This window comes from Myotis nattereri (assembly GCF_964212035.1).
Source record: "Myotis nattereri genome assembly, chromosome: 1".
In the NCBI taxonomy this organism is placed as follows: Eukaryota; Metazoa; Chordata; class Mammalia; order Chiroptera; family Vespertilionidae; genus Myotis; species Myotis nattereri.
The window spans coordinates 56,006,504-56,031,750 of record NC_138075.1 but is presented as its reverse complement, the minus strand read 5'-3'; the positions used below and the strand labels follow the sequence as shown (position 1 = coordinate 56,031,750).

Here is a 25,247-nt window from a genome sequence, read left to right as displayed (position 1 = left end):
TTAATTTTATTTTAATATTTGTTGAGACTCAACAATCTCTCAGCCAGTAAGAGAAACGCTCATGATTCTGACATTCCTGAGGGAAGAATCTTCACAACACAGTGACTATTAAATATTAACAATAAAAAGTCAGCAGATATTTCATAAGAAAAAAAAGTAGATTTCATAATTTAAATTTATCTCATGACTAAAAATAGTTATACTTAGAAAGAGGGCAAATCACCACCAATTTGTGGCACTCTCCCTCCTGACACTTCATTTGTGCAATGAATGGGTCAGCTTGCCTCTCTATGTTTCATCTGTGAAGTGGGTGACAAACGTAGGTCCCCTACCTCCATTCACACTCTAGGAAATTTATGACTGTGCTTTTATTTCTCTCAAAGCTACTGATTAGTATTGAACATATGTGTGTGCTTACATACACATTTCTTGACTGAATTAACTACATATTAATTTCATTCAAGTAAACAGTTAATCCAAAACTCATGAGCAAACACAGGTGGTAGACTATAGGTCTTGATGAATCACTAACAAAGAAAACAATAATTCTTCTTTTGTTAGCCAGAGCTTTGACTCATCTTTCCAATCACAGTAAGAAAGAGTAGAAGATTTTAGATAAATTACTTTCCTGGTTAATTTTATGTTTAAGTTATATTGCTTTTAATTGGCCAAATAATTTAATTTTAGTGGATATTCTAACCAGTACCCAGACATTTTTCTCAGAATGGCAAGGTCTTCTGATTAAGCTTTTCTATATGAAGTATCTATAATGTAGTTTGACAATCACAGTGACACAATAGGCATATTATTTTAAGTTGTATTCAGCAGAATCATTATGGTGGGATCATCAAGCCTGATCTAGAAGAATGGCGTTTAGCAATGTAAGCCTCTCAGAACTTGTATGCGCATATGGGATTATCACAAATGACTGACCAATTCCTTTTGTTTTGTCAGAGAAACGGACAGATAAGTCTGCTGTATCTGGGGCCATTCGATTGAAAATCAATGTGGAAATAAAAGGAGAGGAGAAGGTTGCTCCATATCATATACAATATACATGTTTACATGAGGTAAGAAACTGGAATTGTATTACTGAAAATCCTAGAAAAGAAACTGGTCTGGATTGTGAATCATACAATAAAAGTTTTGGTTTAAAATATATAATTGAGTTAGCTTTGTGGAGTTTTTTCTGGAGTTCTTACTCTGTACTCTAGGAGTAAGGATGCAGGTGGGTGTCCTCTAATGGGAGTTTAGAACAAGCACATGTGATGGGTATGAATAAACAAGGCAATGAGAGAATGAACTAATAGACCAAATGAAATTACCATTCTTGCAAGAAGAACAAAGAATGTTAAAAAGCACTTATTGCATAAATAAGTCATGGTGAATATTTTGGGAGCATAAAAGATATAGTAGTTCTCTAGTAATGAAGCGAGGATCTAATTAATGAACGTTTTTTGAGAACTCTGAGTTAGTGTTTAGGTTTTATTGAAGGTTTAATTAATAATACTGTTTACAACTAGAAATATAAAATGCTGATGTTGTACCAAAGGATTTGGGAGGCAGTGTAATAATTTTTTCTTCCTTTTTCTGAGTACAATAAAGGGCTTCATACATATTGGATCCTCTGCATTTTATCTACCCTTTCCACAAGCATATCTGGGTATGAGAGTGTCAGAATGTAGTTACCCACTCATAGTAGTAGACAACATACCCACCCAAAAGGTAGGGCCTGGCTGGGTTAGAGAGAAGACCACCCTATGTAATTCTAACAGGCAGACTCACTAGTTCCTTTTTGTGTCTCGGTGTAGATATACAAATAATCTTGGTCTTCTATTGGATGCTTTGCATCAGAGAGCTTAGTTAGAAGTGTTACAAAACCATTCTCTGATACAAATGACACTTGTCCCATATATATATTAAAAAAAGATACCAGGAGAAATTGAGGAATGTACCTTTCTCTATATCCAAAGAGGTAAAGAGAAAGTACCCTAAGATGAAAAATAAGCTGAGAGAATTGTCACATATTATTTTTTCTAAATATCTATAAATATTTATGTGCAATTATTGGCACCTCCATTTACTAAAGAAGTAATGAGGAACAGTATTAAATATTTTATATATTAAACAGTAATTAGATATAGGACATAGGCTTAATTTCCTGACTACTATCCATCCAGTGTTATCATTCCTGCAAGAAAAGTGGTTCAGTTTTCAGACCAATAAAAAAAAAAAAAAATCCTGGAACTGGCAAAATGGGAGCCTTCAGAAGTGGGCAGAGAAGATTTGGATCAGGGGGACAGCATTATGCTTTGCTCTTTGGAGACTTACCTGCTGGTAAAAGAATAATAACAACAAACAAACAAAAATCCCACAAAAAAACAAAACAAAAAAAAACACCTAAAATCCAAGAAGGACTCCTTCAGGCTACATCCATGCAACAGTTTCCAAACTTGTTAGAAACAGAAGGAATTCTATGGAGTGAGATTTCCTATGATAGAATTCTCAAACACGCATTTCAACCTCAGTTCATTGCCCTGATTCTGTAACATTTTGCAGCAAAAGCCCTTTAGTATCATTTACATACCTAGATTCTGTATTAACACAGCCAAAATCAGATTATTCAACCAGGGCTCTAAAATTTACTCAGAGCCCATGAGTGCAAAATATGTTCAAGCATTTAGAAATCTTTGCATGTAAAACCTTTTACTTTCTTCTAAAACAATTGGGTACATATGAAACATTTTAATTATTGATCCTGTATAGACCCAGGGAGAAATATAATCAGAATTTGCATAAATTTGATGTTAGAATTAAGATCCAAGCTATTCCTATTGCATACAGATACTGATGAAACATTAGAGGTAATCGCAATGCAAGTATAATTTACTGAAAGTTACAGTTAATTACTTTTGGCCTATTCTAATGAATTACTGAACAATTGAAAACCACTTACTTTTAGAATCTGTTCCATTACTTGACTGAAGTGAAATCTAATGGTGCAGTGAAAATCCCAGAGGTCAAAGGGGATGAAGCCTGGAAGGTTTTCTTTGATGATGCTTCCCAAGAAATAGTTGATGAGTTTGCCATGCGCTATGGGATTGAATCCATTTATCAAGCTATGACGTAAGTACCATAGAACATTTATGTGCTCAAAAATTCTGTTGAGATCTTAAAAACACACACACATTCATAGCTCTTCTTCTAATTTAATTGAAATTTTTATGTAAAAGACAATTACATTTTCATGGGCCATTTTAGTATACCCTCTCTTTTACAGCTATAAAATATTAATGATGTGGTAATTCGCTACCACTATCTTCTCAGGCTTTTATTTTGTTCTCAAAGTGTGGCCCCTGCACTACCAGCATTCACAGCACCTCAGAACTTAGAAATGCAAATTTACCACCCTACCCCAGACCTAATGAATCAGAAACCTGAGGGTGAGGCCCAATGATCTTTGCCTTAACAAACCCTACAAGTAATTCTCATACACTCTGAAGTTTGAGAACCAGTGCCTTGTTTGATATCTGAGAAAGGTAAAGCCTGATGATTGAAGTGCATGATCCAAGGTTATAAAGCTTATTAATGTCCAGGATACATCTAGAGCAGTGGTTCTCAACCTTGGCTGCACATTAGAATCACCTGGGAATCTTTTTAAAACCCTGATTTCTGGGCCTCATCCTCCGGAAATTCTGTATCTTTGTTATGGGGTGGGGCCACAACGGCAGCAGCAGGCAAGCAAGCTACCGAGGAAGGGGTGTAAGAGTGGGCACCTCCTGCCAACCCAGAACCTCTTGGGTGTGGCCACAACATTAGTAACAAAGAAACAGAATTTCCAGAGGATGAGGCCCAGAAATCAGGATTTTAAAAAGATTCCCAGGTGATTCTAATGTGCAGCCAAGGTTGAGAACCACTGGTCTAGAGCCTTTATAATGCCTTAACCCTAACATTAGACTATATCATTTCTGCCTACATTGATATCATTGATGCTAATTCAGTAAAACCAAGATTTATTGAGCACCCATAGAACCCAAACGCCACAGTAAATATGGCACTACAGAGGTGAGCCATACAGACACATAACCTGACTGAGGTGTTTCAGTAAGGATTTAGAATTGGGTTAATACTTGCCTATCCTTTACCTTTTGAAACCTGGTCTAAGTTTGTAACTGCATTTTGTTCAGATATATACTGTATATAATATATAAACTACTTATGTACAAATAGTAGAGGGCTGTTCTTTTATATTAATGATCTGATTATATTTACACATGAGCTGCATAGATGGTGGCCCAGATAATCAGTAATTTTCAACCGCCTTACTGATGGATGTATACTGAACCAAAATCAGTGTTCTTCGTCAAAGTTTACTATTCATAGCATTTAAACACCAGTCATAATTCTAGAATAGCATATGTAAATTTCTTTAAAATTTCTGATAAAATGTGTGCTTTTTCAGTTTACAGAATGTCCTAGTCTATACTACTAAAAGAGTAATATGCTAATTAGTCTGAGTCGACCAGACATCTTCCAGTTGTTCAGTACTCCTTCCGGACAAAGCCACGGTGGCAGGGGCCGAGGCAGAGGCAGTTAGGGGTGATCAGGCAGGCAGAGGTGGTTAAGGGCGATCAGGCAGGCAGGCAGGTGAGCCATTAGGAGCCATTGGTCCCAGATTGCGAGATGGATGTCTGACCAGCCGGACATGCCCTGAGGTGTCCTGAATTGGAGAGGTGCAGGCAGGGCTGAGGGAACCTCCCCCCCGCCATGCACAAATTTCATGCACCAGGCCTGTAGTGTTAAATAATAAAGACTTACAGATTCTTAGCCGCAATATGAAAGAGAACTTAGAATTTACCCAGGTGAACCTCCCTCAAAATCCCTATGACTGCATCCCTGACTGGTAGTCATTATCCCTCTGCTTGCTCACGTCCACTGGCAGGGCTCTTGCTCCTTTAGATGCAACCTATTTGTAAGTGAGTAGCCATAATGGAGTCTGTGATTTGCCATCTGCTCTGTCCCAGGTCAGTGGCTGTAATAATTCAGCAGGACACCTTCTATAAAATTTGAGTGCAATTAAAATGCACTCTAAAGTAAGTGAAGTGTTCTGCCAAAAGAGAGCTATGCTTAAAATAAAATTAAAAATAAATTTTAAAAAAACATCCGGAAATAATCCCAGTAAAAGAAAGTTATATTTATTATAAAATATCTCTGTGAGCTGATTCAGATTTCTTTAGTTTTATATTTCTTATATTCTGAGAAGCCCAATCATGTTAATACAGAAAAACATGGTAAATGTATGATAGTTTAAAAGAGGAGAATCACCCCTCCTTTGTTTTTATCGCTTGTATTTTTCTTACCCTTTAACATATGTAAACAACAACAGATGATATTTCTAGATACTTATTGATATCAAGTGACCTGCAGGTGACTAGGGTTCTATGATATATCTGAGAACTCAGTTTTGACAAAGCTCCTGTCACTCTAGGAACTAGTCTAAAGCAGGAGTCGGCAAATGTTTTTTTCTATATATGGCCAGATAATAAATATTTTCTGCTATGTGAGTCCTAAAATCTCTGTCATAACTGCTCAACTCAGCACTCCTAGTGCAAAAACAACCAAAGACATCAAGTAAACAAATGGGTATGGCTGTATCCTGATAAACCTGTATTTTAAAACAGAAACTACGGACTGGGTTTGGCGGTGGGCACTCGATTGCCAGCTGCTGGTCTAAAGAGGGAAAGCAAGGCAGACAGGCAGGAGGAAAAAGAATGCCTGGTTTTTGTGTGATAAATTGACCATTGACTGTTGCACTTTGATGATAACACAATGTGGTAGATTATCTCTACTTTTGGTTATACATTTGATTTGATTTGATATTTTATTTTTAAAATGTTTCTTTTAGTGTTAAATATGAACCAAAATGGCCTTAACATTTCCCTCAGCTGGGCACAACTCTAGGCTTCTTTCTGCCTGTCAGGCCCCGCTCTCCCCCTCACCTTTGTCCTTGCAGAATCCAGAGCCCTAACCCCAGAGGCTCTAACCTCCCTTTTCTTAGAGCATTTCCTTCGGAAACCTTAGAATTGTAAATTCTTTCTCTGACCTTTTAAGATGTAAACTTTTAAAAAGACACTTGCCAGTTTTACAACCCAGGGCTGGCTTTCTCAAGGATGTGGGAGAGCCAGAGCTCTTGAATATAATCATCAAGAAAATAGGCCCCTGCGCCCAGTCTCCATGGAGGGTTCTAACTTGGGTTGGAGCCTTGCCCCAAGTTGTAATGCTCCCTCCTGACATGAGGATAAGAGAACGTTTATTTTTCCTTTGGGTAAGGCCAATTCGCAAATGCAGATGACTAGGATTCCTCTACTCTAACTCCGAATCCCTACCCTCCATTCCCCACCTCAGGCCTTGAAATCTTTTCCGTCATTTATGTCAGTAGAGTTGAGTTCAGACTGAATTCTGGATTTTCTTTCGTTGAAGAAAACTTTCCTAATTCTGTCCACTGTCATTTTTGTCTTGACAGCACCCATCTGACACCATAAATATTTATTGCAATATTGACTCTCTTCCCTTAGCTCTACTGTACATTGCCATGGTTAATTTTATGATGGGAAACTTTTACTTCTTCATTTCTTCACCTTTTTCAGCCATCATCCTAACCCCCTTCCATCTGGCAGCCATCAATTTGTTCTCTGTAGCTATGAGTTTGTTTCTGTTTTGTTAGTTTGTTTTGCTTTTTAGATTCCACGTATATGGTATTTGTCTTTCTCTGTTTGACTTATTTCACTTAGCATAATACCCTCTGGTCCATTCATGTTGCTGCAAATGGAGATTTTATTATTTTTAGGATGGGCTAATATTCCACTGTATACTTATACCACATCTTTTTTATCCATTCATCTATCAATGGACAGTTAGATTGCTTCCATATCTTGGATAGTGTAAATAATGCTGTCATGAACATAGGGATGCAAATATCTTTTCAAATTAGTGTTTTGGCTTTCTTCAGATAAATACTCAGAAGTGGAATTGCTGCGTCATATAGTAGTTCTGTTTTTAATTTTTAAGAAACCTCCATACTACTTTTCATAATGGCTGTGCAAATTTATTATCCCACCAACAGGACACAAGGATTTCCTTCCCTCGACATCCTCACCAACACTTATTTGTTGTCTATTTGATGATAGCCATTCATTCTGACAGTGTGAGGTGATACCTCATTGTGGTTTTGATTTCTATTTCCCTGATGATTAGATTATTTGAGTATCTTTTCAGTTTCTATTGACCATCTATATGTCTTCTTTGGAGAAATGTCTATTCAGGTTCTCTGCCCATTTTTAAATCAAATTGTTTTGGGGTGTTTTTGTTGTTGTTATTGTTTTGTGTTAAGTTGTATTAGTTGCTTATATATGTTTGATATTAGATGCATCATTGGCAAATATCTTTTCCCATTCAATAGGTTATCTTTTGTTTTTTTAATGATTTTCCTTGCTGTGTAAAATTTTTGTTTTTTTAGTCCAATTTGTACATATTTTTCCTTTTTTTAGCCTTGCTCAAGGAGACATATCCAAAAATATATTGCTAAGAGAAATTTGACAATCTAATAATACTTTAAAAGTTTTACTATCAATGTAAATATGATGTCTTCATTTATTATTCATTGATGATCATTAGTTGAAATTAATTTTTATAGAAAATACAAATTTTATGTTGATGTTAACATTATAATTATATGTATAATCATGTTTATAAAAATTGTATTTATTCTCTCGTTCTCCTGGCATTTCTTTTCATGTCAGCTATTTTCAGTTGTCAAAAGCAAGCAAAGTGGAACTGAATATTATATTTATGTTGATTTAGGTATCTGTTTTACCATTTGTGTTGCATGTGAGTGTTTTAGAAAATATTATGTTGATTATTTCTAATAATTTGGATAAGTTTCAGAATACTGACATTCTTCTGTCAGGTGCAAAGTATAACTTGAAGAGCAGCTTTTGACAATATTTTCCATATAATACTCTTGTATTTGAAGTATAACTTGAGTCCTAACCTATTGTTGGCCAATGAGTAACTCAACAACAGTTTATGAATAACCAACCATATCTTTGAATTTAAACTGGGTACCTACTGAATCAATATTTTTCTGCTTTTCAAAAACCTCGCTTCAGGGGACCAGAAAACCAAACAATCAACAACAACACTCAAATAGACATGGCAAGCTTATCTCAGGAGAATTTGCTCTTAATTTTTAAAAACACAAAATTGGGGAATTCAGCTTTAAAAAAGAAACATGTGTCCTCTCTGTGTGGTAAAGATACTTACAAGGTTGGGAAAGAAAAGAACTGCTTAGTTCTTCTGGATTTTTCTATACACCGTTTGATCAGGAAAATAAATCAAATTACAGTATTATTGGGTTTTTTTTGGGGGGGGTTGGGGTGTTTTTGTTTGTTTGTTTGTTTTTTGTTTTTTGTGTGTGTGTGTGAGGAAGACAATTTAATGTTTCATCCGGATCCAGAGATGCATCAAATTAAACGACAGCTTCAATCTGCAAACAAGTGTTTCCAATGATGGTATCCAAGAAGAAATGATTGGTGATGGACAATTAGAAATGCTTTCCCAAAGGTGGATGGTTCTTTAAAAAGTTTCAGGTCACAACCCTTGCAGAAAACACTGACGCCCAACACACTGATTCTCGGTCCAGGAAACGTGGGTCTTCCAGGTCCCATGTGGCTGAGGTGCCCCTATAACCATGTTTCATGCTGTAACTAAGAGAGTCCTTTGGACCCGACGGGAGCAGGTGGGGACGGTGCACCATCAGTCAGAGTGGATGGCAGTGTAGAAGATAATCCAGATGACCATGGACAAAGCAAAAGATGTCATAAGCCCTTCTTTCGTGAGCCATGTGCCACCATATTCTTCTTCATCTATCCGTAGGTAGTTGCTGAAGTAGAGGTACAGGACTCCTGCACTGATCAGGCAGAACCCTGCTATTCCCAAGAAACCTCGCAATGGTAACACTCCCCAAATGACACCTAGGACCACAGGGATAATCTGTCGGAACCGGTAGATCACATCTAAAAACTCATCCTTGTCCTCCCAGGCCGCGTCGCTTCGCAGCACCTTGCTCCACGCAGGGACTTTGCGGGCCCCTTGGCCAGCTGCGGCTGAGGGGGCTCCTCCTTCCGCCTCCCGCCGCTCAGCCTATCGGCGCGCCCCCGCCACCCCTCCCCGGCCTGGGGCGCGGCCGAGCCAAAAGGAGGCGGGGCCTGGGGTCCTGGGTCACAGCGTTCCTGGAAGCAGTGGAGGCTCTGCAGTCTGCCTCAGGGGCGCGCTGCAGCAGTTTTTTGGCCAAGCCTGTTTTGTGTTTTATTTTGTTTTTTTAATATTTAACATCCTCTTATGCTTAGCCAAATCCCCAGGTAACTTCATAACCTTCCTCTTACATTAGAGATTGCTTGGTTTCTTTAGGCACACCCCCATATTTTTAAAGATGAATTTGGAGCACAAATAAATAAGAAGAAAGTGTGTATTAACCCAGAGCATCTGGTTGTACATTATTGACTTTTCCTCTTGTGTATTTCTCATCATAAGAAAGAGGCTGAATCTATTTTGCTAGTAAGTAACCTGACTGTTAATGCGGAACTGCCCCGTCCTCAGGGTTCCTCTTACTTATTGTAAATGCTCTCTCATTTTACCACAGAACATTTTCTATGAGGGCACAATTTATTAGCCCTGTTTGTTGCATAAAAATGTATCGTTTGTTTTGGAGCATTCATGGGAAAGAGAAAAGGGATTGCAGTTTTCCTCTTAGACAAGTGATTGATCAAGGACCTGGGGGATTTGTTTTCAGATGGTAAATGCACCCATCCATCTAAAATAAAAGCCGTTTTCTAATTTATGACAGTAATAGGAGCATGTGATCTATTTTTCAAAGGAGCACACTATTCCATGTATCTCACATCATAAGGTTGGGCATAGATCCTGTTTCCACTATGAGAATTAGGGAATCCTTGATGCTTTGCATTTATTTATGCAAACATATATTTTAACAGTGTTCTGACAGACCAACTGTTCACCCCTAAACACATGCAGGAAATTTCATGTCAAGCGTTAAGGTTTAAATTGTCCTCTGGAGGTGATCTCTGTTGAGCAAATACATATAAACTGAGTACTTAATGAGTCTTTCATTTATGGTAAAATGAAACCCAAGGTTTCTTACAAAATCTGAGATTCTATTAGGCTCCATAGTCATCCCTCTATAATACCAAATAAGAGAAAAGCATTAGGTCATTTTTTTTTTCCATTGGTGAGCTTAACAACCTATACTTTGGTGCTAATCATCTTACTCGAATTCATATTTAAACCAGAACTGTTGGGAAATAGTTTACTTTAATGCCACTAGTCTATTTTAGCTGCTTGAGCCAGGAATCTGCTTTCTAAGGAGATTGCTGCTCAATGAAGGCATTCATTCCTTTAAGAAATACTTATTGAGCACCTACCATGTGCCAGGAAGTTCTCTAGGCACTGAGGATACATCAGTGAACAAGAAGGCAAGGTCCAGCTCTTCACAGAGCCACATTTCAGAAGATGTAATGTATTTGTTTGATAGACACTTTCTAAGTATCTAAGAAAGAGGACTTATACAGGGCAATGGGGATTCAATAATAAAAGATGGCTCTTGTGCCCACTGAGTTCCTAATCTAGGGGGAAAAGGAAGAAGAAATTAAATAATAAAACAGTATAATAGAGATATGCATGTGTGCTATAAGAATATAGGCATGGGGGCAAATTAAGGCACATACGAAGAGAGGTGACAGAGAACTCATGGGCAGCTTGCATGTCCCATTCTGACTTGCTATCCAACTTTGATCATTTCTCTAAACCCTATGCATTTTATTACTTTACTAGAGGCCCGGTGCACAAAAATGTGTGCTCTCGGGGGGGGGGGGGGAGGGGGGAGTCCCCTCAGCCTGGCCTGTGCCCTCTTGCAGCCTGGGACCCCTCAGGGGCTGTCCACCTGCTGGCATAGGCCCGCTCCCTGGGGGATTGAACCTAAGCTGGCAGTTAGACATCCCTTTGGCAGCCCGGGAGCCCTCGGGGGATGTCCACTTGCCAGCGGGGAGTAGGCCTAAGCTGCAGTCGGACATCCTTAGCACTGCTGAGGAGGTGGGAGAGGCTCCCGCCACCACCACTCTGCTGGAAGCCGTCAGCCTGGCTTATGGCTGAGCAGAGCTCTCTCTGTGGGAGCATACTGACCACCAGGGGGCATCTCCTGCATTGAGCATCTGCCCCCTGGTGGTCAGTGTGTGTCATAGTGACCAGTGATTCCCAGTAGTTCTGCTGTTAGGTCAATTTGCATATTACCCTTTTATTATATAGGATTTCTCCTACATAATTCAAAAACCTCTGTAATTGAGCACCAGCAATCAATAGCACCTACGAAACACTCTGATGCTTTTGACCAAAAGAGAAGTGATCCTTAAAAGTTCAAGCCCCTGCACTGGCTGGTTTGGCTCAGTGGATAGAGTGTCAGCCTGCAGACTGAAGGGTCCCAGGTTTGATTCTGGTCAAGGGCATGTACCTTAGTTGTGGGCACATCCCCGGTAGGGGGTATGCAGGAGGCAGCTGATCGATGTTTCTCTCATCATCGATGTTTCTGACTCTCCCTCTCACTTCCTCTCTGTAAAAAAATCAATAAAATAAAAAATATTTAAAAAGTCTTTAGCAAAAAGAATGGATAAAACATTTATTCATCACTGAAATGCATGCTACTCTGAATTCTCTGGAGCAAATGTGATAAATACTGCTTTAGTATATTTCTAACATCAAGAATACAGAAATTCTTTCCTTTCATCTTGTATTGTTTCTCTGAAAACCCTTATAAGGATTTAAGAATCATTATCTTTTTAGTGCTGCTTTCTAGTCACCCTGCTATTGTGGTCATTAAAAATAGTTGAGAGATTTTAAAATATTTTAATCAAAGGCATTTTCATCCCTTGAAAACCACAAGATGGGTGTCATTAGGGACAGTTATCCATGAAAAGACAGGGGAGTTAGATATTTTTTTCTCCATTATGATACTGACAAAACAAAAGCAAGTGGGCTGAATCCACATGTGTTATTTGAAGTACACATGACTTCTGATATTTTCCCAGTCATAATTTGAGAATTAATGGTTGACAATATTATGGCAGTTGCTTGAGCTAAAAACATGCCTAGTAACAATCTCATTATTGCCAATTCAAGCATTGTCTTTTTGGAGTTCGTTACTTCAACTTTTCCCATGGCACTAAAATTCCATTTGCTAAATTGATTTGACACTAACTCTACTTTCTTGCAAAAATGAAGTCAAGTGATTTTAACATTATTAATTAATTGTTCTTAATCAAGTCTGTGTAGGAATTGTTATGCTTTTCTAGAAATTATAGTAGTACTGTTTGACCTATTTTATTTGAAGGTATACTTTTTGAAGGGGTGGTTTGCTGCAAGGATATACTCTGTCATTTAAATTGCTAATTGTACTTTTAATCCTGTTTCATCTCTTCCCCTTAGGATAATTTAAGTAGTATTGGAACTGCAGCTCTTAAAAGGAAATGATTTTCAAAGAGATGGTTAGAAGCAAAAAAGCAGGCCTTGGCAGTAACCACACACAAAGAAAGGGCACACCAGCTCTGAGGCAGACACATTGCCAGAGTGAAGCCCATTATAAGCCTGGTAGCTGAACACGCAGAAAGTCAAAGATGCCTCAGGCATCGCATAAACCACAATTATGGATTGACCTCTAATTTGGGCCTAACAAATATAATTATGAGTTGTAGGGGGGAGAAAGAAATGCGAAATCATAGTGCTAGAGAATTTTAATTTCTATATTTGATATCTTTATGTAAATTTGTAGTATTTAATAGATAGTAATGAGAATTAACTTAGTGTATAGTAAAGTCAAAATATTTACCCAAAAGAAGCAATCAGTGATCATTTAATTCCAGGGTTAAATTGCACAAGTTATGTAACTCTCATGGTATATATTGTTTGTTATTCAGGATCCTCAAAGATCCACGTTTAAAACTTTAACCTACTTTTATTAGCTAGCATCGTAACAAGCTCTAGGAGAGTGGCCTGGCTGAGATCTAAGAGAAGCCACCCTTTGAAGGACCACCAGCCATTTCATTTGAGGTGGGACTCGGTCCATTTATGTATGTATGTGCACTCTGTGCTTGCACTCACTACTACAAAATCCACTGATGTCTAGGTGGAGCACACATGACTGTGGTAGGACAGCAACATGGGTCCAGATTATGTCCTGAAAATTTCCTTCCTCCATGTACAACTTATCTTTCACTTTCATCCCTAAGCCGTGCTTTCCGTGCTCAGGTCGTTTGTTATGATTCCAATGAAACAGGTTCTCTTGAGAGGAGTAACAGAACTGAACACTTATTGCTTCTCATGTGTGTATCCTATGATACTATCGCTCAAGGTTCAAAAGGAATGGTCTTTAAGGATAAAGCTGGCGTAATCCAACCTGCCCTCACTACTCATCTGTTGGCTTAATTAAATCCTGGCTTTAGCAAAATGCTTGGGAGACAGAACTGCTTATGGATGTTAATCCGTTATGACAAAAGCTCACAAGCTGGACTCAAGGCAGATGTTACATTTACTTTTTCAATCAATGTGCAGTCTGAGGACGGCCTCTTGCTTTACCCATGAAATGAGTCAGGGCACAGCTGCTGGGGAAAAGGAGACGCCTGTGTTATTGCTTCCCCACGGTGCTAGAGTCTCTGGAAATTGCACTTTTGGTGTCTACACACAACACTCTCACAGTTGAAAGGGTTTATGCACACACCCTGTGGCAAATCATATTCTAATTAAGCCACTTCACATCTGTGAGTGAGGAATTTTTAAAGGGCCAAAATTGCTTTCTATTTCAATTAGAGCTATGGGAGTGTTTGGTCCTTTTCAGATGCAGTTGAGGAATTATTTAATTACTGGTGTTAGAAGTTATGCTGTTGTTTGAATTATGTAATTCTTGTTTAAAGGGCTCGATGTTCTTGTTTTGCAGGCACTTCTCATGTCTGTCTTCTAAATACATGTGCCCTGGCGTCCCTGCCATCATGAGCACCTTGCTGGCGAATATAAATGCTTTCTATGCTCACACGACAGTTTCAACAAATGTGCAGGTTTCTGCCTCAGATCGATTTGCCGCTACCAATTTTGGTGTAAGTATTGTTTTGTTAATTATAAAATTTCTAGTAGCTTATAGGAGTTACATATTAAAGGGGCATTGGACTCCAGATATTCTTGGAATCTCATTGCAGAAGGTACATCTTAGGGAATATCAATTACTATAATTGGGCTAAAGCTAAAAGTCCATCTGAAACATATTCAGTGAAATAATTTTGACAGTCAGTAAGCATCTTCATTAGATGAAGTCTCCACATCTGGAATGACCTTTTCCAATGGGGGAATACATACATTTTGTGAGAGCATTGGTATTTTTTAAGAAATTCTCCATGTATGCAAATTTGGGATTCACCATTGCAGACACTTTTCCCTGGTAAATGTGAGCTTGGTTGACTTCTCTATTAGCCTTCATTTATACTTTCTGTTCGTTCTACTGGTACTGATGGAGAACAGCATATCTTCTAAGTAAAAAAAAATAATAATAATCCTATATAATAAAAGCATAGTATGCAAATTGTCCCCTCGACAGGAGTTCTCCTGGGAGTTTGACCAGGGGGAAGGAAGGGAGGCCCCGGCTGGCAACCGGCAGCCAACAGCTGCTAGGGACCCTACCAGTGCATGAATTTCATGCATTGAGCCTCTGGTAGATGTATAAAGAGTCTAACAAAACTACTTGTATCTAATTAAGATTGTCCACATGAAGTATTCAAATGCATCCAAAACACATTGAAAAGTAAAAATGCAGGGATCCTGTGGAATCTCAATTATTATCTACTGCCCCTGTCACTGTAGCTCATTCTCCATAAGCAATAAATTAAATTGAGCCCGGCCAATGTGGCTCAGTAGTTGAGTATTGACCCAAGAACCAAGAGATCCCCTGTTTAATTCCTGGTCAGCAGCCAATGAATGTTTCTATCTGTCATTGATGTTTCTATCTTTCTATCCTTTCCCTTCCCCTCTCTAAAGTCAATAAAAACATTTTTTGAAAAAATTGAAATTGACAAAACTGGAAATAGGATATAAATGAACTAATCTTAGTAAAGTGGTAAAGATCTAAACAAAGAATTAGTGGAGATCAAGAAGGAAGAACAAATTTCAGAGCTTTTCAGGGTATAAAATCAACCTCATTAAGTATCTTTAAGGATGTGGACAGTGAGGGAAATGGAAAAATGCCTGGAAAGATTCCCAAGGTTTGGGCCAGGGCACCTGGGTAGTCCAGTAGCTCTGTTCAATATCCCTGAGGGAGAGGTATTTTTCCATGAGACTGCAGTTACATTTCCCACTGAACTTCCAAATTGGTTCACTGAATAGAATTCGTGATTGATTGTGGTGTTAGAAATCAAATTTAGGACATTATGTGTCATAGAGTAGAAACAAATGAAACCAGCAAATAAAAGGGTGTAAAGCTGGGGGAGGGGCGGGGGAATGTGCTGCTGTGTTTACTATTTTCTTATCTTTTCCATCTAAAAGAAAATGCATGTGAGGTGGGTAAGATGAGGTGGAATGAATCAAAGGAAAAAGTGATTGTTATTTAATGACAAGTCAAAATAAACACTAGTAGAAGAAAATTAGTCAGTTCAGTCATTTAAACCTGTTTCTCAATCTGCTCTATGTGGACAATAATTATTTCTTTAACATGTTTCTCAAATTAAAATTAGGAAGAGGTGGTAAGCCAGTTTGTAAACATAGAAAGTGCTCTATGTAATAAGATATGAAGATTTCATTTCTCCTGCCCTACCTATAGTCTAAACCAAGCATGTCAAACTCGTGGCCTGCAGACCACATGCAGCCCACAACAAATATTTTTGCGGCCCAGCCAATATAATGGTATGTAAGAAATGTTTTAATAAAAAATTCATAACTTGACTTGGCTGGCTTGACTCAGTGGATAGAGCATCGGACTCTGGACTGGGGGGTCCCAAGTTCGATTCCAGTCAAGGGCACATGCCTGGGTTGTGGTCCTGACCCCCAGTGGGGGGTGTGCAGGAGGCAGCCGATTGATGGTTCTTTCTCATCATTGATGTCTCTATGTCTCTTCCCCTCTCCCTTCTTCTCTGAAATCAATAAAAATATATTTTTAAAAAAAGAAAAAAAATTCATAACTTAATTTTTGCAATACCCTGTTATACATAATTATTAATATCGCCCTACAACATTCGCTAAAGACTGATTACTACAATCGTGTTGCATTCATTTTCCTTACGTGCCTTATGTTCAGGTGCACCATTTCTCTCTACTAATACTAGCAGCGAATATTTTAGCAGCCGATTGCCATGTCATTAGTCTTGAACTGACTTGTTTGGTGTGTGCAACAGGATATATTTCACTTTTGGAGAAAAGAAAAATAGGTTTGTTTGGGTTACACTTATTAATTTGCAGTTATTCAGTATCTGGTAAGTTAATGTTCAAGAAAAAATATTATTTTTTATTAAAATGTTCTATTATTTTATGCTAACGATTACTCATTTTTATTTCAGCCCTTTGTATTCAGCATGTCTCTATTGAAATAAACCTGTTTCTATGAAAATTTGAGCTTTTTTCATGGCCCATATAAACTTAAACTTTGTTTGTTTGGCCTGTGTTAGCTTTTAAATTTGATATGCTTGGTCTAAACATTACACCACCAGGTACTTTTGTTATACAGTTTGACTCTTGCAACAGCTGGGACCAAAGAACATTCCCTAACCAGCCCAAGAAAATATGATCATGAGTAATACCAGATCATAGAGTAATTTTGTTATAAACACCTCGTTTTGGTAACAGCACTGATTGTCCCAGGATTTTACCTGAAACATAAAGTATTCAGTGTTATGAAATTGTTTTGCTTTTAATATTCTGCCTGGGTACATTGTGCAAAATAAGCCAACGTTGTGGAACACGGAACCTTTTACCACTGAGAAAGAAGATGTGTTTACATGATTAATATCCAACATAAACGCTACCTGGAGGGAAATAAGTAGCATGCTTTTTCACTTCACGCTGACCCAAAGAAGAAAAATCAAATTGATTTCAGTTCTTTTCAGTGTTTCAGTGGCAAAATGGTTATAACAAACTTCATTTTGTAAATCAAATGATTTATTGTAGAGGAGGTGTCAAAAGAAAATCTCAAACTGCATCTGGATACATCGGTGAGATGGTATGCAAATGCAACTATATTGTTCTCTACCTATTGAAAATAAGGTTATTTGTACAAATATGTAGGTAAAGTGTCTCGTACGTGCACTTTAAAGCTTGACGTTCTTATTTACCTGGCTTTTGAAGCTGATACTATCACTTGTAACCATTATATTGGACCTTCTTTATCCTTCACAAAGGTGTAACTGAGACAGTTTGAGTTTTCAAAAGTTAAACCAATGGGAAAAGCTATTTTACTAATGAAGATTTAAAAACAAATACTCAAGGGAAGAAAACCATTTTGGGGTATAGGTGTTATTTGAAGTCATAGTTTAGATGAAAATATTCAATAATTAAGTGAAACAGACAGAATCTTCAGGGCTGGAGAGGATGGGCAAAGCAACTTTTGCTGAGGAAAATGGTTAAAGAAATTGAACAAAAATGATAATAACATGATACTATGAAAGGCAATGTAACTATTTTGAGAAAAGGAGAGTATATAACATTGTCAGGTGTTGCAAAAAAAGTTCAAATAACATGGGCAAAGAAATGAGCCTATTGGATTTGGCAATTAGGAGGTCATTGCTTAGTGAAACAGTTGAGGTTAAAGTCTAATGTCATAGTGTTCCTCAGTGAAGGACAGAGGTGAATGGTTGTGTGAACTAGGGTTCATTTATTCACTAAAATATAATGTAATCATTAAAGTCAAGTTTTTAAAGAAACGTTCATATAATTGAGCAATGCCTATGTTATAATGATAAATGAAGCAAAGGATACAAAGCTTTAAATAAGACAGTAACCTCTATTTCTTCACCAACTTTTACCCTTGTTTTCACATTTTTATTATAAAACTTATAAAAAATAATGTAGAAAGGGAGCAAGGCTTTAGGGATGAGTAATATTTTCTGATGTCCACGAAGTAGTAGAAATACTATATCAGGCATGGGAGACATTTGAGGAAAGGAAAGGAGAAGTAAAGATGTAAAATAAGCTGAAAGAAGTTTGTATAAGGTAGCCTGCCTACTGAGCATGGCAGATAGAATAAAAAATGGAAGTATAAGACAATGCCATGTTTTGGGGTTGATATTAAATTGCCCACTAATATGTTTGGGCTTCATCTTGAGGCAAAGGGTATACTTTGATAGAATTTTTTACTTAGATCACTCTTTAGAGGAAATATTACAGAGGGGAAAGATAAAATGAGTATGAGACAGAGAGTTCAGTTGTAGTAATAGAAACCATCCAAGCAACTTTAAATTGAAAGGGTTTTGGCACAGAGAATTAGATGCTTACAATTATCATCTGAAGGACTGGAGGAGGATCCTTCTGTAATAATTCTTAAAATATCACAGTGAAACTGATTTGCAAGAGAAGCTATGAGCTTTCCTACAGTCAGAAAGATGAACCTGAAGGCTGCTTCTATTTACAATGCAACAGTCTTTATAAAACCACAAAGCTAGTGACCTGGGACTGAGAAGTAAATATCTCCAGGACTTTACTTAGCAGCAGAAGTAAACCAAGAAGCAGGAATGTCTGCTTTCCAAAGGTAGTAGCTCCCATGCATCTAATAGGCAGAAACTAAGATAATTGCAGAAACCTGGCTGCAAAGGAGTTTGAGAAATACAGCATTTAGTTGTCTAGTCTCAAAACTACAGGGAATCACACTGAAGAAAGGAGAAATGAGTAAACCAGTTCCTGGCATTGAACACAGAAGGACTAAATGGAAATCAGTGAGAAGGCTGATGCGCTAGCCCTGGTAAGACAAAGTAATGCCGCATCTAGTAGACAATTTTTTAGAGAAAATGAAGTGATGTGGCAAAAGAGAGAATGAATGTGGAAAACATTTGGGATGAAATTATTTCAGTATGACTTGCTAAGTGATTAGTTCTAGTTTTTGTGCTGCCTAAACCTTAGACTATTTCGTAAGACTCTCATTAAGAAGAATGTAAAATTGTCAATGAAAAATTTGATATACATTTAATATTTATTTCTAATAAAAATGAATCACAATGAATTAGAAGTTATTATAAGACAAATTCCACAAATATTACAATTTCTAGAAAAACAACATAATATTTTTATTAATTAACTTCCTGACAGATGTCTATAAAAGTTTTTTTTAAAGTTTTTGGCTGCAGATGCTAGATCACTTCTTTGTATGAAAGAAAATTCTGAAATATATTATTTTTATTGATAAAAAGATAATTCACTCTTTTCTAGCACAGTTGATCAAACTTTGAAAATTGATACTTTAGAAAAGTTTCTTTCACTTTCATAATTCATTGATAATGCCACATACCTTTTAATGACTTATCAAACTTGAGAATACATTTATTATACTTTTTTTCTTGTGTGATGTCGAATCAAAAATTGAACCCAATGAAGTTAAACAGTTAAGGAAGACTTCATTTAAGACTATAGGGAAGAGAGGCAAGCTGGAGCTCAACTCCCCTGAAACAAGGGCTGGAATAAGATAGAAAAAAATGTACATAAAGATATTAGGGGGAAGGATGATCAGTAGGATATGTTCAGCATATTGAGTTTGTAAAAGTCTTTCTGTGGCTAGGCCTTCTGTGTTTGCTAATTGACATCCATCAAAATTAGTCTCCTACCCTCCTGCCAAGACTGGGAGATAGGGTTGCTATCTTTTTAATACTTACATTTCAAAGAGATGGCTTTCAAGTACTTGAGAAAGACATTAGCGGCTTATAAAACTGGTAAGAGGCATCATTTAAAAAGATTTACATCTCAAAAGGGTAGAGAAGAAATGTGCAATTATACAGTTTCTAAAGAAAATACTCTAAAAATAAAAAAGGGAGGTCAGGACCTAGAGTCAAGAACAGAAGCCTGTGTGAAGCTTAGTCAAACTGAGGGAAGCTACTAAGCTCTCTTGGTCAGTGAATAACATCTCACTGCTTTTCAAGTTTGCCTGTGAAGGGACTTCTTAAATGCTCTTTGAATCGAAGACATTTACTAGTGTATTAAGATGTTTATCCTTGATAGCAACATTGTAGTGGCATTTTAAAATGTTATAGAATCTCTGTTGGTATCCATATTAACTTCAAATCAGTTAATTCCAACATTCATTAAATTATCAAAAATGATCAAAATAGCCTCTGTATTACTTCTATTTGAAATGTTTCTGTTTTTCTTATTCAATGATTACTTTTCGTATCATCTAGAAAAAAAAGTCTTCACAATTTGTCAATCCAGGTCAGAATAATTTTTACTCCTATTCTTGCAAATGTTATAAAAACCTAAGATCAGGTGAGCACTTGACCAGGGCTCCTCCCAAGAAAGCTGAGGGCAGTGAGTGCGCCCAAAGCTTAGGTATCTTTATCTTGAAGTTAAATCATCCCTGCCATTGGGTGAGGCACTGAGAAGAAAGGAATGGAAGAGAGAAGAGCCCAGGATGCTGCAGAGGTTTTTACACCCCTTCCTTGTAAGGGCTTTTCCTTCCACAGTTCCAGGATCCAAAGGAGACTTACTAAGAATGCAGTTGTGCAGTAGCAATAGCTTCCCCCTACTCAAAATCTCCCCGTTGCCCAAGAGCCAAAACGACTGATTTTGTGTGGCTCATGAGCTAAGATTGGATTTTAGATTTTTTAAACTGTTAAAACAATCAAAAGAAGACTATTACTTGTGGGACATAAAAATGATATGAAATTCAAATTTCAATGTCCATACACAAAATTTTATTGGAAAAAAAAAAACCAGCCCCATTTGTTTATATATTGTCTATGGGAGCTACTATGCTACAACACAGAATTTAATAGCTGTGACAAAGGCTACAATGCTGAAAATATTTACTATCTGGATCTAGTTTTTCTTATCAACTAGTTAAATCTACACTTTTGATAACTGATAATACTTAGTATTCTTGTTATTGATTTTATCCCTACCAAGTGCCAGACATGGAGTCCTTATCCAAAGCAAAGAACTGGATAATATGGCAGTTTCTGACTCTGTGGCATGCCCTTTAGGGGAAACAGTCTTTAATCTCCCAGTCTTTTATTCCTCAAATCACACTGCGCAGACAGTAGGCCTCCTCTGCTCCTGCAAAGGTAATCACACTCAAATTGAATAGAAATATGGAAGTTAAAATTAAATTTCAAGCTGTCCTGCTGTTTAAAGGATCTCTATAAAAATTTAATCAGCAGTGCACTTTTAATTTCACGTTATCTGATATTGTTTGAGATTTTGTGACAAGCCTGGCAGTGTTCTCCACAGTTTTCTATTTATCTTGAATGTAAAATTTTCCAGCTGGTTACTGAAGACCTAGGTAGGAACCACATGTGTGATCTGTAACAGTCAGGGTTTTGTTCAGCGTCGTGAAACAGAAACTCAAACAAACTTAACTAAATAAGATTCTTTTTCTCCATGTAACCTAAGGACAGAGGTAATAGAAACCCAGGGCTACTGTAGCTGCTCAGAATTGTAATTTTTTGAAAGGGTGGGCAGACATGGCAAGGGTGAGGTGTGGGGACTCCTAGCTTCTTGCTCCAGACACTATTGTTACCATTTATATAGCTTTTCATCTTATAGCCACAGGATGACTGCTTTACCTTCTAGGATCTAGTCAACATTTAAGGTGGGGAAAAGGAAAACAAAAAGAGCAAATGGGAAAAACAAAGACAAAAAACTAACAAAGACTTACGTGGCAAACAGTAATACAGCAAACACTGCCTGCCACGCACGCTTTTGAATCTTTCCAAATAGGAATTCATTGATAATAGGCTGAGTTCACCCTCTGACCTAAACCAGGCTACATGGCCATTCCTAGAGGCAAAGAGGTCTGGGAAAGTGGGCATCTTATAATGGACACATTTGACTCATGCGATTCCATTAGCAAGGAAGAGTGGAAGAATGGATATAGAGCAGACAACCGGAATGGTTGGTCCCAGTGTATATAACAGGGCCAGTGATTTGGGCCAGAGAGTGACTAGGGTCACGCCAGCTGTCTTGATGATTTGTACCAATCACAAAGGTCAGTTGAAGAGGTCAGAGATATGACATCAACACATTTTCCTTTATAATCATTGAATAATTAACTTTGCTATGGACTAAACTGATTATTATAATAGCTCTTTTATTTTTTTTAATTTTGATTGAGAGCCACTGAACCACATGTACTAATATGGGAAGAATAAAAGGTTAATAAAGGACAGTGTAAGCCAGGTCCTTTCCTGGGAAGGTATGATGGAAATGGAAAAGAAAAATTTTATACCGTCAACTCAACAATATTTTTCAGTTGTTTTATAGGAAAGTCTTATCCACTGAACAAATGGCAAACTTATGAAAAGCAAGGCTCATTTATTAGATTGCTTTATTGCCTCCATAAGGGTTAACACAGAAGCAATATTCAAACTGTGTTCACGAATGTGTAAACCTGATAAATTTTTACTTTATTCAGAAAATTGAAATTTCAACTTAGGAACAATTCATCAACTCAATTAATATTCAGCTCACTTCATCAAGATCAGTAATTTCAAGGGAATAAGAGTTCTATACCCCATAAATCCACCTTGTATGTGAAAACACTAAAAAAATGTTTCACTTTTGCCAGTATCTTCAAAATGTATTTTAGTATATACAGAATATTAATGTAGGCAGAGACATTTACTATAATTTACTCCTACCCCCATATATTTTTTATTGTAATTTTTGGTTAGAAATTTGAGACTCAGAATTGTGGGACTATCTACCTATAAAGTTCGTGCATGAGACTGATATTTTTACTCAATGTTTTTCATCCACACAACTTTATCCTTATGTTTATTAGCAAGACTTCTTATTCTTATCATCTTCAAATCCCTATGAAGAGGTCGGTCCAATACCAACACAGAATCAAGGGGAAGCATTAGTGTTTTGTTGTTGTTGCCCGATATTTTATACTTTTTTTAGCTTAAAACATAAACATAAGTTAAAAGCAATAGATCCTTTCAGATTGTGAAGTCTGTACACGTTACCAAAAGGAAAATGCTTTTTGAAATGGTTTTTGAAAAAACAGCAGCTGTCCCCACTTCCATAGGTGGGAGAAATATTAAAAAAAAAAAAACAACACACACACACTACAATTTATTTCTGGGGAGGTGGGCTGGTGTTTGTGGGTAGAGAGATGGGTTATATTTTCTCTTTCTGACTCATATTGTCATGAATCAGTACAATTCAGTTGCCTGCTCTCTTTCTACAGTACATAATTCTCTGGATACTTTCTCATTCATCACAGAGAGCCAGTGTGACTTACTGAAAGAATGTAAATTTGGTGTCAAAGAGACCTTATTTTGAGACAGTGCTATGTCCCATACCAGCTCTATAATCTTGGACAAGTCATTGATATGTTTGAACCTTGATTTCTATGAAGTGGGGACAATAACTGATACTGACCATTTATTTCCATTCTCCTATTTTGTGTTTTCTTTGGACAGAGGGAAAGATTCATAAAACTGCTAGACCAGTTGCACAACTCGTTAAGGATTGACCTGTCAAAGTATAGGGTATGTACAAAACGATTTGACTAAAAGTAAAATATTGTGCTTGGCTCAGATGATTTCTTGTCATATTGTAAAAAGATATTCATTATGTAAGGGAAAAGCAAAAAAATCCTGATTATGAGATCTCATTTCCTGTCACATTAGAAGGGTCTGCTAAATAAGCAAGCATTTGTCCCTTGGTCATGTACCCGTCCTAGCCTCACATAAGCCTACAGCAATACTGTGTGTGTAGCTTAATTTTATGATTCTTTCAATAACTATCAGATTGAGTGGCCGTCAGTTAATTTATGGAGTAGATATATGGCCCAGTCCTCACCTTGAAAACTCAGTCCTTGTTTCTGAGATATCCTGCTAATATTTCCTTAACTTTTGAGATACTTGCTGCTTAAGGCATTCCTTCTGGATCAGTACAATGTGATCTTTAAGCTGTACAGAGTTCATTGTTAACAATTCTATACTGCCTCTCCAGGTGAAACACATATATATATATATATATATATATATATATATATATATATATATCTCCTATCTAATAAAAGAGAAACATGATAATTAGCATATGACCGCTACCCTTCCCATTGGCTAATCAGGGCAATATGCAAATTAACTGCCAACCAAGATGGTGGCCAGCAGCCAGGCAGCTTGAAACTAACATGAGGCTTGCTTGCTTCAGTGACCGAGGATTCCAACGTTCCCCGCCTGCCACTGCAGGCCTCTGAGCTGCAACTCTAAGCAACTATGTAACAAATATAGAAGCTAAACAAAACCCCAGAAACCTGCTTTAGTCCACCGGGCTTCAGCCAGCAGGATCGCAACATTGTAAGCAAAGGCCAGAAACCTACTTTCAGCAGCAGAGGCCTAAGAGCTGGAGCCAGCCTCAAAGCTAAAGCTGGCCCAGAATAAAAAAAGAAAAAAAAGAAAAAAAGGAGCGGTTAGGAGCTTCAGTCACCCCCAGCCTGAAAACAGCCCTCAGCACCTCACCCAGACTGGCCAGGCACCCCAGTGGGGACCCCCACCCTGAAGAATGTGTGATCAGCTGCAAACAGCCATCATCCCCTCACCCAGGCTGGCCAGGCACCCCAGTGGGGACCCCCACCCTGATCCAGGACACCCTTCAGGGCAAACCAGCCAGCACCCACTCGTGCACCAGGCCTCTACCCTATATAGTAAAAGGGTAATATGCCTCCCAGCACCGGGATCAGCAGAGCCGCGAGGCCTCCCGGCACCGGGATCAGCATGACAGGGGACAGCGCCCAAACCCCCTGATCGCCCTGCGGCTCTGTGTGTTACAGGGGGCGGGGCCACAACCTCCCTATCCTCCCTGCTCTGTTTGTGACAGGGGAAGGCGCCCCAACCCCCTGATCAGCCCTGCTCTGTGCCTGATAGGAGGGAGCTCCCCAACCCCCTGATCGCCCTGCAGCTCTGTGTGTGACAGGCTGAGGTGCCCCAACCCCCTGATCC

General features: G+C 37.9%; 1 protein-coding gene and 1 pseudogene across 2 annotated transcripts in view; one reads left to right on the top strand and one right to left on the bottom strand.

Annotated features, from left to right (window-relative positions):
- The window catches only part of UNC13C (unc-13 homolog C), a 709,455-nt gene that overhangs the window by 462,332 nt on the left and 221,876 nt on the right, over positions 1 to 25,247 (top strand). The window contains exons 13-16 of the mRNA XM_081108846.1: positions 955 to 1,070; positions 2,963 to 3,126; positions 14,057 to 14,213; positions 23,721 to 23,789. Coding sequence (XP_080964972.1) covers positions 955 to 1,070; positions 2,963 to 3,126; positions 14,057 to 14,213; positions 23,721 to 23,789 — 506 coding nt within the window. The remainder of the gene's footprint in view (positions 1 to 954; positions 1,071 to 2,962; positions 3,127 to 14,056; positions 14,214 to 23,720; positions 23,790 to 25,247) is intronic.
- On the bottom strand, positions 8,815 to 12,753 carry LOC308527450 (GEL complex subunit OPTI-like; annotated as a pseudogene). The gene is made up of 2 exons: positions 12,667 to 12,753; positions 8,815 to 9,290 (listed from the first exon to the last, which is right to left on the bottom strand). The product of its transcript is annotated as a GEL complex subunit OPTI-like (transcript).